General features: G+C 45.0%; 1 protein-coding gene across 5 annotated transcripts in view; it reads left to right on the forward strand.

Annotated features, from left to right (window-relative positions):
• The window catches only part of UBR4 (ubiquitin protein ligase E3 component n-recognin 4), a 77,674-nt gene extending 66,521 nt beyond the window's left edge, over window positions 1-11,153 (forward strand). For all 5 annotated transcript variants that reach the window (XM_075773563.1, XM_075773564.1, XM_075773565.1 and 2 more), the window contains 10 exons: window positions 424-523; window positions 1,080-1,298; window positions 1,567-1,680; window positions 1,989-2,131; window positions 2,448-2,573; window positions 3,341-3,535; window positions 5,475-5,699; window positions 9,188-9,278; window positions 9,861-10,023; window positions 10,752-11,153. In XM_075773563.1, coding sequence (XP_075629678.1) covers window positions 424-523; window positions 1,080-1,298; window positions 1,567-1,680; window positions 1,989-2,131; window positions 2,448-2,573; window positions 3,341-3,535; window positions 5,475-5,699; window positions 9,188-9,278; window positions 9,861-10,023; window positions 10,752-10,816 — 1,441 coding nt within the window. In that variant the 3' untranslated portion in view covers window positions 10,817-11,153. The remainder of the gene's footprint in view (window positions 1-423; window positions 524-1,079; window positions 1,299-1,566; window positions 1,681-1,988; window positions 2,132-2,447; window positions 2,574-3,340; window positions 3,536-5,474; window positions 5,700-9,187; window positions 9,279-9,860; window positions 10,024-10,751) is intronic.
• The last annotated feature ends 877 nt before the right edge of the window (window positions 11,154-12,030 follow it).

The raw sequence follows: 12,030 nt of genomic DNA on the forward strand, positions 1-12,030 counted from the left end.
AACAAGTCCGCATTCAGAAGCACTTAGACTTCTGTGATGCAGCTGTGATGCAGAGGGTATGGTGAGACAAGATGGGCTAAAAAGCCTGTAGTCTTCCCATTTGATACCCATCTGAGCTGATTTCTTGGATATCGCAATGCCTGTGTCTCACCTATTGCATCGTAACACAAAATTGCTATCAACGGCCAGCTCATGAACATAAATCCCGAGGCTAAGAGTTGACACTATGGCTGTTGGCGTGCACAATGTGGAAGCGGGAGCGTGAATGTCACTTCGTTAATTAATGGAGGAGGGACACAGGGGGAAGGGTGCTTGTCTCGCCTGCAGCCTGCGCTCTGCAAGCTGTGCTACTGGCTGACCGCCAAGTGCCTTTTTCGAAACGGGTGACTGCCCTTCAGCTGCTCCCTCTTGTTTTCTGTGCAGTTTGGACGCAGACATATGGAAGAAATTCTTATCTCGACCTGCGCTTCCTTTTATCCTGCGCCTGCTCCGAGGACTTGCCACGCAGCACCCTGCTACGCAGGTAAGGAGACTGTTGCAAAAGCCGAGTAGGATGTGGCTGCCTTGTTACACTGCTTCTTGTGTCTGTAGATAAGCAGTTATTTCTATAGTAGTTAATGCTATGCTGGTTTTATTGGGCTTTTAGAGACACACCAGCTTCAGGTATCGTCTGTTAGGCTGGAAAAAGTTGCAGGGCAGAGATTTTGACTTAAATATTTTCCCATGAGATTTACACACCATTGTGAAGAGAAGGTAATTTAGGACGGTGAACTATATAGTATTGATATATATCAATATATATCAGTTCTCAGGGCCTGATTGTTTTGGGGTTTTTTAAGAATGCTCTTTATCTAACATCCACATCCGACCTCTTAGCAGTGGCCAGTGTAGAGGCAAATTGCCCCAGTCTTGTACGCAGTTTTAGAGTCCGTAACGTAGGAGCAAGAAAGTAAGGCACTTGGCAAAAATTGTTCCAGATCAGTGCTGCTGCTCAGCTGTCGTGGGTGGGATTAGAGGGAACAGTTACTGTCATGTGCACCCTTTTTCTGAAGAAAGCGCTGTGTTTCAATCCCCATTAGGTGCTGATAGGTACAGACTCCATTACCAACCTGCACAAACTGGAGCAGGTGTCTAGTGATGAAGGGATTGGGACGTTAGCGGAGAATCTTCTGGAGGCACTAAGGGAACATCCAGAGGTGAATAAGAAGATTGATGCTGCCCGGAAGGAGACACGTGCAGAGAAGAAGCGTATGGCCATGGCAATGAGACAGAAGGCCTTGGGCACTCTGGGGATGACGGTAATGTTTGTTTGCACTGACAGCAGACGAGTGATCTAATGATGTTTTTATTTCTGTCTCGTTAAAACTGCCACACGAGGAATTGTGTAAAATGATTTACTGACAAATATTGCGGAGCTCAAGCCCACGGTTTGCCTGGTACTGCTGGGAGCGTAAATACGGTTGCTAACAGCGGGCTGGGAAGTGGGTTGGGCATTCCTGTGGCAGTGGTGGGGATGGTGGCGGTCATCATTGTCTCTCTAACCGCTTGACCTGTTCTCTCTTTCAGACGAACGAGAAGGGTCAGGTAGTGACCAAGACCGCGCTGCTTAAACAGATGGAGGAACTTATAGAAGAACCAGGTCTGACTTGCTGCATCTGCCGGGAAGGATACAAGTTTCAGGTAAAGGGAGATGCATTTGCAAAGTCCTCTTGCCAGCTGAGGGGACTTGCCAGTATCCAGCTGCACAAGGTTTGGTGCATTGGCTCTGGGAGATCAGGAAATCTCAGGCATGGTTCTTGGGATCTGTAATTCCAGAGGCGGTCGGGAAGTGGAAGTGTCTTTCCAGTGAAAGCTGGAAAAAGATTTGCTCAGTCTAAGTTTGAGATAGGAACTAGGGGAGATGAAATTCCGTGCAGTGTCAAAATAGCACACAGCGTAAACTGTTACAGAAGTGAATGGTCTCTAACATAGCTGTTGTGTCATTGCAGCCTACAAAAGTCCTAGGTATTTATACTTTCACCAAACGTGTTGCACTAGAGGAGTTTGAGAACAAGCCCCGAAAACAGCAGGGATACAGCACAGTCTCTCACTTCAACATTGTCCACTACGATTGTCACCTTGCAGCCGTAAGGTACGTTCTGATCGCAAGGTTGATGTTACTTCCCAAGGTGGTTTGTGAGTGTGGCACTTGGCCTTGTGCCCCAGGATGGGTTTGCTTCTGAGTTGATCACTTTGCAGCCTGGAGACAGCCATGGGCTTCTCTGCTGCAGTCTGCTTTAAAGTGCCAAATTGAGGTCAGGCCTGACACTCAAAAGTCCATCATTTAAAGAAGCTGTGGAATTGTCGATTTTTTGGTAGTTTCTTAGACAAAAACTTGCATAACTTGCAAGTATGGGGTAAAAACTTGCAACTAACTTGCCCGGGTATGGCTTGCTCTCTCAATGCAGACTTGCCCGTGGCCGTGAAGAATGGGAGAGTGCAGCCCTACAAAATGCCAACACCAAGTGTAATGGGCTCCTGCCAGTCTGGGGACCTCATGTGCCAGAGTCTGCTTTTGCTACTTGCTTAGCGCGGTGAGTAGAAGAAGTTACTTCTCGAGCTGTTTTGCATTTGGGTAGGTGAGTTACTACGTTACCACGGAGCCATGCAAGTTTCAAACCATGAATCAAAGATGATGGAGCTAAATCTTAGTAACCCTGAGCCATTTTGCATTCTACCATCAAGAGCACATTTCCTAAAAAAGTCCAGGTGTCTGTCTGCGTCTTGGCTTCAAATAAATTTGTTACCTCGTTGGCCCTGGGTCACTCCTGAAGATGGAGTTTGCAGTAACATTGTTGATTCTTTTGCCCTGCTATACAAAATACAACCTGTCTGACCCCAGCAGATGCCCTTGTGTAGATTTCCAAACCTCTGTTGGATGGAAATGAGTTACAGTAGCCGACGACTCACCTCGAGTAGATGGAGATGGTTCATCCTGTTGCCACTGTTCTCTTCTACCCTGTGCTGGGTTTGTACAGTCAGGATAGAAATCAGAAGTGGTAACATCTTTAATGCGTTTCAGCCAGGGAGCTGTTTGCAAGGCTGGACATGGGAAAATAGTATCGATGAGTGTAAATGTGTATCAGATGGAATTGGATTTGCCAGGGTAAGCTGAGAGCCTCCCTTATGGGGAGCTTAGTCGAAGGTAGCAGTGCTTGCATTTTTATATCCTTTATATCCCATTCTTTAAAGCTTTTCTATGAAATTCTTGCTCAGATTCTGAGCTATGCTGTGGAAGAAGAGACTTTATTAAAGTTTTTAAAGGGTTTTTAATAAAGTTACGCTTACTGCTGTTTTTCAGACACAACACGTACCTCCAGGAATGCACAGGGCAGCGGGAACCCACCTACCAGCTCAATGTCCATGACATTAAACTGCTATTTCTCCGTTTTGCGATGGAGCAATCATTCAGCGTAGATACTGGAGGAGGAGGAAGGGAGAGCAACATACACCTCATTCCGTACATAATCCATACGGTGCTCTACGTTCTCAACACGTCAGTACCTTTCTCTTAGCAGCAAGCTCTGCCTTCCACTCTTAACTTCAGGAAAGGTCTATAAGGGCTGCTGTGGTCTGGGCTTTGAACGTGTATGTGGCAAGAGTGGTGGAAAATCACACAAAAGTTTTAGGAGGAACCAAATTGCACATTTTAAGCAGACTGTACAGTTTTACATTGTTTGGAGTAAAGCGTTGCCGCCTGAACATGCAGGATAACAGGGAACCTATTGAGTAAAAGCAATTGGGAATTAGCTTCTCTTTCCATTCTAGATGTAATTATTACCTCTGGGGTGAGCAACAGGGTTATTAGATTAAAGAAACACTCCCAGCTTAATTTTCTCTGGAACAGACAGAAGAGAGACACTATGATGAAGTAATTGTTAGTTGAAAACTTAACCCTGCTATCATTTTATCCAATGTGAAAATAACAGAATCAGTTTTGGTTCCAGTTTTGACATACTGGAATTCTCCTGTAGCATTCAGATCCATCAGATTTTCCTGACATTTTTAAGATTTTTTTTTTTTTTAATTTTTTTTACCAGTAAACAGCAGCGTAGGAACACTTCTGCTGAAGTGTTTCAGTAATACCTTATTTATACAAAGCATAAGTATCGGGCGTGCTTTGGCTTGACATTATGTCCAAGTCTACAAATCTATACACAGCGAACTGCTTTTGACTGCACAAGCTGGTTTTGATAATACAGTACCCCATGTGAAAATGTAATGCCCATACGCCTTTTATTTGTGCAGTTAGATACCAGAAAGTAATATTCTTTAGAAGAGGGTATAAATGTTAAAATATGCCTCTTCAACCAAGGTCACTCCAAATGGAGTGCAATGAAATTTCTCTCACTTTCCTGCCTGGAACTAATCAACGTTTTGGCTCTAATGCAATTTGTCTATTGTTTTTAATATCTATCTCCAGATCCCTGTGCTATTGTTTTCTGAGTCCCTTGGGAGATAAATAAATGAAACTATTCTTTTCATCTCGTTAGTCTGCTTACTGGCACCAGAGAGCCCAGAACCCGCTGCGCGGCTGTCGTATCAAAATGCATTATGTAGTTTCCATACTTTTTTTTTTTTTTTTTCTAAAGACATGTTCGATGTGAAATAGAGAAAATGAAGAGCTACTAGTTGGCTACCAGCTGCATTATGTAGCAAACAAAAAGGTCACACAACACTGACACCCAGACACAGCTTTATCTGCTAGGATGCTGTTTTATACCTTCCTGATAGGGAGAGTATATCTGACTTAAAAATCGAGGGACCTGCCCGGCTGGCAGCTTCTTCCTGATGAAGCAGAGCAATAGACTGTGGTAAATAAAGTGTGATACATCTTCGCAAGGTCTGCTGTAACACAGAGTTGCTGTAACACTGTCAGCTCTGGGGTGTCAGGACTCCTGAAGAGCCTGGAGCTAGGGGAAAGGAACAAAATTATATATATAAGCTTACAGTAAATACACTATCTTTTTGGTTTCAAAATTGGCCTGTATCTTCTCAGTGATTGCTTTTGCGGTAGATGAATAACGTAAATTGATTCTGAGGTCTGGCTGTAGAAGCTGCAGTCACGTGCTTGGTGTCAGATGGGAGACAGTACAACCTGAACGCGTGGACTGGCTGGCCTGACTCTATTTTTTTTTTTCTCTTAAAAAAAAAGGAAAAATAGCTCTACAGTAGTATTGCCCTCCACTGGGACAATGCCAACTGCCTTGCAAACCTCTGTAGTACCATACACAGCTCCAAGGAAAAGCAAGTTTGCTAGGCTTGTATGCTTAACTGGGAGAAAACACCCAAAGAGTGGATGAATTTTGGGAAAAACCTAACAGTTCAAAGCTAGCACGGTTTTTTCCTGTGTTTCCTTTGTAAAAAGCTCCAGAGATTTAGCAAATTAACATGTAGGAGCCAGAACAGCTGCTGAAGCTTTTCTTGTGTTTCAGAACTCGAGCAACTTCGAGGGAGGAGAAAAACCTCCAGAGCTTCATGGAGCACCCCAAAGAGAAGTGGGTGGAGAGTGCCTACGAGGTGGACGGGCCCCATTACTACACCGTGCTGGCGCTGCACATCTCTCCTCCCGAGAAGTGGAAAGCCATGCGAGTGGAGATCCTCAAGAGGCTCCTCGTCACCTCCCACGCACGAGTGGTGTCACCAGGGGGAGCCAGCAGGTCAGCCACCACCCCGCTGCTGCTCCCCAGCTGCCAGCTCACTCGGTTACTACTGTCACAGTAGTCGGAGCCGCATGCGGCTTATGGGGAGCTGAGGAAAGAAGCGTGCGTGTTTTAGAATAGCAGATATTAACCCTTCTGAGTAGCTTTGTACTCAGCGTTGCAGAGGTAGGAGCAGGAGCATTCAATTCTGGGTGGTTTTTGGAGTGGAGCAATGAGGTGATCAGTGCCAATGATGCTGCTCCTAGGAGTATAGCTAGAAGTAGGAAAATGGTAAGATGCTTATTCCCCCCCCACCCTGAGTGAAACGCTGTAGTAACTTCTGTTGTGTGCTGTTTCTGAGCTGCTAGCATGCTCCCTGCTTGCCTTCTGGGCTCTTTTGATCAGTGCACCAGCCTCCTTAAATAGAAAAATAGAAATAGAAATCAAATGCCATTGCTTTTAAAAAAGAAAAAAAAAAAAATCAATAGCAGCTGTCAAGCACTTGAGTACAAGAATAAGTGGCTGTGCCTGCCTGACAAAAGCACTTATTTCCAGAGAAGGAAGGGGAATTCCAGTTTCTGAAAAGATGATTTTAAATAGCTGTCATAATTAGGAATAAATTCATTTTTATTCTAAGTCGCCTTAAAGGGCATTCTTATTCTGATGACATTAATTATATGTTTGATAAAGTCATTACATTGTAGTAACACACAACACAGCATGCATCAATGCTATTAGAGGCATCAAAAGTGAAAGAGCCCTTAAAGGGGCTCCTGTATTGATTTCTGTGCTAGTTTTCTGCTGTTCGAGCTCAGCCTGCGCTGTGGTCGTGTCTCCTGTTTCCACCACCCTGCCTGAGTTCTGGGAAGGGGGGTTTAACACTTCGGGGAGATATTATCGTGGAGGTCTGTTTTCTCAGATGCAAGGGCGTGCAGCTTTTCGTGTGGCCTGCCAAAGAGACTGGTAAAGCAAAGCCCCTGTGTGGCTTTCCTGGGGATGTTTTGGTGGTTTTTAAAACTCTCAGTAAATTACTCTGTTTCTTTCCCGACTTATCTCTAAGCTTATGTAATAAAAGCATATTGAAACGGACATAGCAAGAAACTTCCAGCTAAACCATCCAATCTCTGGAATTTCAGGGGAAAACACTCAGAAATAGTTCTCAGGAATTATGTCAAGGTTTATTCAAGGGCTTTCTTTAATCCCTGCGTACTAAGAGAGCATAAAGCCTTCCACTGATAATACCTCTCAGAAATAGAAATACGGCAATTCTTATTTCCAAGGTCTGTGCTTATTTATTCTTGTGGAAAATCAGGAAGAGAGGGCGATGGACGGTGAAATGCTCTGCAGATAAGTGCCAGTACCTTGAATTTGTAGGCTAAGGCAAAGAGGAAGCCAGTGTCCGTAACATCAGAGGACTGTGTCTGCATACAAAAGATTAAAATCAGCATTCCACGTTCGATGCAGTACACGGGTGTCATTTGGGAGCTGCACCCTCCAGAGTACATCTGAGTGGTGCGGACTGAACGCGAGACACATGCAAGGGCTCGCTGCTGCCTTTACTGGGGGAGATGGAGAGAAGTTGCTATAGGAACCAACAGAGCATCTAAAAGCAGCTGAGGATCAACTCATGCCCCTAAAAAGGGCCTGTAAATCTTATTAATGAAAGGTGCAGGCAGTACTCTGCATTCCCTTCTACTTAAGTGAAGGCAACAAATGCTGCCTGTGCCCTGTCCTGTGGTTAGGTGTTTTATCCAGCTGCTCAGCTGGATTACTCAGCGTGAGACAGATTTGAGGAGAATCTAGCCAAAAACGTCTTCTGTCTCTGCCAGGACCAACAGCTATCGCAGTTTGTCTGCAAGACCAAAGTGAGGGATACTCGGCACCTTCTGGGTTTTAGAAACACTTTGTATTTAAGCCCAGAAATGAAATTACCAGGACAGAGTTCTGGGTTTGTTCTTTTTTTTTGTAAATATAGCTTACAAATTCCAAAGAACTGGATCAAGTGACTGATTACCTGTTCTTTATTACTGAACCAAGAATTCTGGCTAGAAAAGTCCTACAGACGCTTTTCAGTATCGCTTTCGTCTGGAGTTTGGGAAGAAAATATCCTTTTGATTTTTTTCCCTTTGCTCCTGACTGTGACCTTTCTGAAACATTCCCAAGAGAAGCGAGGCTCCCAAAGTGTTAACGTCTAACTTTCTGCTGGCAATCCATGCATAGCTGATGAGCCTGAACCAGCTTACGTTAATGAAAATGCGTCGGCTATTATATGAAGTAGCTGTTCCAGAAGGTAGCTACCAGACTTAACCCACAAGGGCCTTTTAGTTTTCAATTAAAGGAGCAGACTCCAATTAGATCAAAACCATTCACATAAAAAGAAACTCTGTCTTGCAGTATTTGGGAGTCTAGAATTAGCCTCGCTCTAAGTTGCTGTTCTTCCCGTGGAAATTTAGTCACCTTTACTAATTGGTTTTCCTTTAAATAATTAAGCCTGGCTGCCCAAGCAGACTGCTACCTACCAAGCCGTCTGTTTTAAGGGCAGACACGCAAATGTAGCTTTTTAGAACAAAAGCAGCAAAACTTCCATTTCCCCCCCAAAAAAACCCCAACTTGTGGCAGATTGCGGTTGGGCCCGTGGTCAGACGATACCCCTTTGTCTTGCTGACTTGTGTCGGTGGCAGCCGAACTAGTTGTAGATGCATCAAAAAGGGCTTTTCCCCCCCCCGCCCCAAAGCTTTTAAGTGATGAGCAGGAAGCGGCGTGTGATGGAGGCAGATGTACCTGAGAAACGCATGCAAGAAAATTCCAAACCCATTAGTGGTGTTGGCAGGAGATTCCACCTTGCCAGAACCTGTTTGTGATTAATCCTGTAAACTTTGGGAGCTGTTATACCAGGACAGCTCTGCACCTTTTATAGCATTTCTTGAGCCAGATGCTGAATTTCCAAAAGAAGTCCTTTCATGGCGATAGAATAACCAAGAAGATATTAAATGGGAATTCCTCTGTTTCTTAAAGGACAAAATATTTCCCTCAGAGTGTTTCAGAAACATTTTTGTGAGTTAGAAGGAAAAAACATGTTCTCTGTCATTGCTATACTGCATCTGAAACCGAGATTTAGTTATTTTTTCTGGAATCTGCTGTACTCCAAGCAGTGAGCGTACAAACAGGGGCTGTGTGGTGGTGTTTCCGACTTTTGCTGTTGACTTCCTATATAATCTTAGCAATGCGCTTCCCCCTGGGCTTGTTTCTTCCTGTTAAATAGGGTTTTACTGGCTAACCTGCTTTGGTTAAAGTGACTTCCTAGCCATAGGAATCCTTGCACAAAAATCGGGATGCCCAGTGTTTGTTTCATGTCCCAGAGCACACAGTAAAGCTTACTCAGAGCCTTTCCCCGTGCGTATTATTGATAGGCTTTTTGGCCGTTTCAGCTTTCGTGCTATTCATCAAATTGATTACCAAAGCATAGTAAAATGATTAACTCACAGACTGATTTCATTATCTTCTAGACTGGCAGATAAGACAGTGAAGGAATACGCAACATACCGCTCTGGCCTTCTCTTCTGGGCCCTAGTAGATCTCATTTACAACATGTTCAAGGTAAGAAAAAACATTGAAGTTCATCTATATCGGCTTTCTCACCTGAGCAACTACATGCATTTGAAATAATTTGAAGCCCCTTTTTCCAAGATCCTCGTAAACATAAAACTTCACCTTGTATGAGCAGCGAGGCAGTCTGTGCTCATTGTGCCCCTTGAAATTTAGTATCTGAAGAATCGAGAGACTTTTCCAGTTTGCAGCACTCCTCCTGTATTGTGTGTTTGCTTTTTTTTTTGCTTTTTTTTTTCCCCCCTCTGTTCATGCTTCACTAAAGCAAGGATGCTCAGGGCTGCACCAGGGAAACAGTTGGGTAAGGAAGGAGGTAGGGACATCCTCCACAGAGAAACTTGCAGCTTCCGAAGGGGGTTAAATAATTAGGGTGAGAAAATGCCTGCAACCTTGTTTGCATTCTGTACAAAAAGATTCTAAAGTCACAGATGGGGTAAATTCTTCTGTGTGGCTTTTTCACAAGAGGCAGGGGATGCAAGTCTAAGAGCAACAGGAGAAGGCATCAGGGTTTGCAGTTATTCTTCTAAATAGTTATTTTTTGGGCTGATTTGGTCCCATTTTCCCCTTTCGTAGAAGGTGCCTACCAGTAACACAGAGGGAGGCTGGTCCTACTCTCTTGCTGAATTCATACGACACAATGACATGCCAATACACGAAGCTGCAGACAAGGCTCTGAAAACCTTCCAGGAGGAGTTCATGCCAGTTGAAACGTTTTCCGAGTTTTTGGATGTGGCTGGTAAGTGTGCGCTTTCCCTTTTATAGGCTGTCTTATGCAACTCGTGACTGCCGCTTGCTTGAGACAGCAGCATTCCTGACACTGCTGCAGCAGCTTGTTTGTACGAGGCAGCAAGAGGAGGAGACCTCGGCGCTCCAGCTATTGCCTAAGCTATTTCAAAAACAGTTGGGAGACACGCTTGAGCATCCCCAGACAGGAAAATTTCTCTCACCTGATCCCACAGGTCCTCCCCCTGCTCTGTTAAACATACGTACATCGCAGCTTAAAGGTGGGTTTGGGTGTATGTGGTTTGAAGTCTGATAAACAGGTGTGACCATGTGCTAAAGGCACGTTCAGTGCAGCGACAGTTCCTGCCGTGGGGATTTTGGTATCCCCAGGAGGCAGGAGATGCTGAAAATCAACGTGCAGAGAGGCTACTCTTACTTGTTAGGAGTTAGTAGCGTTCCAGGCCAGTCCCTCGCTGTCCAACGTACGGAGCAGCCGAGCAGCCAGCGAGCAGGGAGGGAGCTGTGTTGCACAAGAGCAAGTGCCATATGGATTTAACGTACACGCTTCAGTCCCTTCTGCACATGCATCCAATAAGGGTTTATCTTCGTCTTCTCCATACTTAAAATAACATTGCAGCTGTCATTATTAACTTACACATGCTCTAGCACAAATCCCTAATGTGGGCAGGGGAAACCGCTTTGTGAATCTAATTATTCTGTATTGTCTTCTTTTGTTTAAAGGGCTCTTATCAGAAATCAGTGATCCCGACAGCTTCCTCAAGGATCTTTTGAACTCCATCCCCTGAGCCGCCAGCACCGAGAAACATTGGGCAGAGACTACACTAGCTTGCCTTTCACCCCTTTGTGTTCCTCCTGGTGCAGTCTGTCCCTTCCCTGAGGAGTGCTGCAGTTTTTTTGGGTTTTGTTTTGGGTTTTTTTTTTTTTTTATTTTCTACAATTTTTTCTTCTTGGAGTGATTTGGAATTTAGATTTGTTTTATCTTGTATTTCAGTGCTTCTATCTGTAAAGCCTTGTGTATTTGAGCTGGTTGAAAGAACTTGTACAGAGAGGAATCTAAACCAGTAAATCTTAATGCTTTAGTGTGCACCTCTTTGAAGTTAAATAAATCGAACAAATGGGTAAGATGGGTTTGACTAGTACTTTAACCATGCAGTAGCCCAAAATGCCAAGTTCTTTCTCATATTTTCTTTCAGAGCTCCTTCTCTCGGGGCTCAGAGCTGCTGCTCTTTCCGACCCACAGTCTGGACAAGGAGACACAGGAAACAAAAGGCTCGTGTGAGCGAGGAAGCAGCCTGACACTGTCCTTACCGATCGTACATGCAGAGCAGGTTTCCCCTTGCGGGACATGAGCCTTAGAGACTCGTGGACTGCAAGGACAGCGTTTCCTTCCACCCCTTCTTCACCCGGGTGAGGGCAGCTGTCGTCTCCCCACACGCTTCGTGTTACCCCTCTCCGAGGCATGTTGCGTATCACGGTGTCCTTCCTGACCTGACTCGCACCAAGGCCGCGTTCAAAGCAAACGCGCATGTTGTCGCTTCGGGTCGCGTAGTACGACGGCGACGTCACCTCTCGGAGGGATGGTACTCACGTCCGATTTATTTTGTCTCTCTCTGGTAAAATTTTCAGCTTCAGCAAAATGCATGGAAAAACCAGACACTGCGCGCTTCTTGAGCCGGCCGCTTGCCCCCGGAGTAGTTTGCGTTTTGGTGTGCATGCTCCGACCTGAGGCCACGTACCTGCTTCGGATGCAGCCTTGCCTCTTCTCCCCCGGTTGTGCATGCTGGTAACTTCCCTTTGCCACCAGTTCTGCTGTCCTGTAACCCAGCTGACACGTGGTTGAGCTGGAATCTAATAAAGCTTTCCCTGTCTTTCTCGTCTCTGTTTGAACTTGAATTTCCGCAATCCTAACGCAGTCCCATCCCGTAAATAATAATTATTTTCGAGGCTGAATAACTCGGCACCCTATTTGATGCCTTTTGTTAGCGTTGAGCGCGCATTA

This window comes from Balearica regulorum, chromosome 21 (assembly GCF_011004875.1).
Source record: "Balearica regulorum gibbericeps isolate bBalReg1 chromosome 21, bBalReg1.pri, whole genome shotgun sequence".
Taxonomy (NCBI): Eukaryota; Metazoa; Chordata; class Aves; order Gruiformes; family Gruidae; genus Balearica; species Balearica regulorum.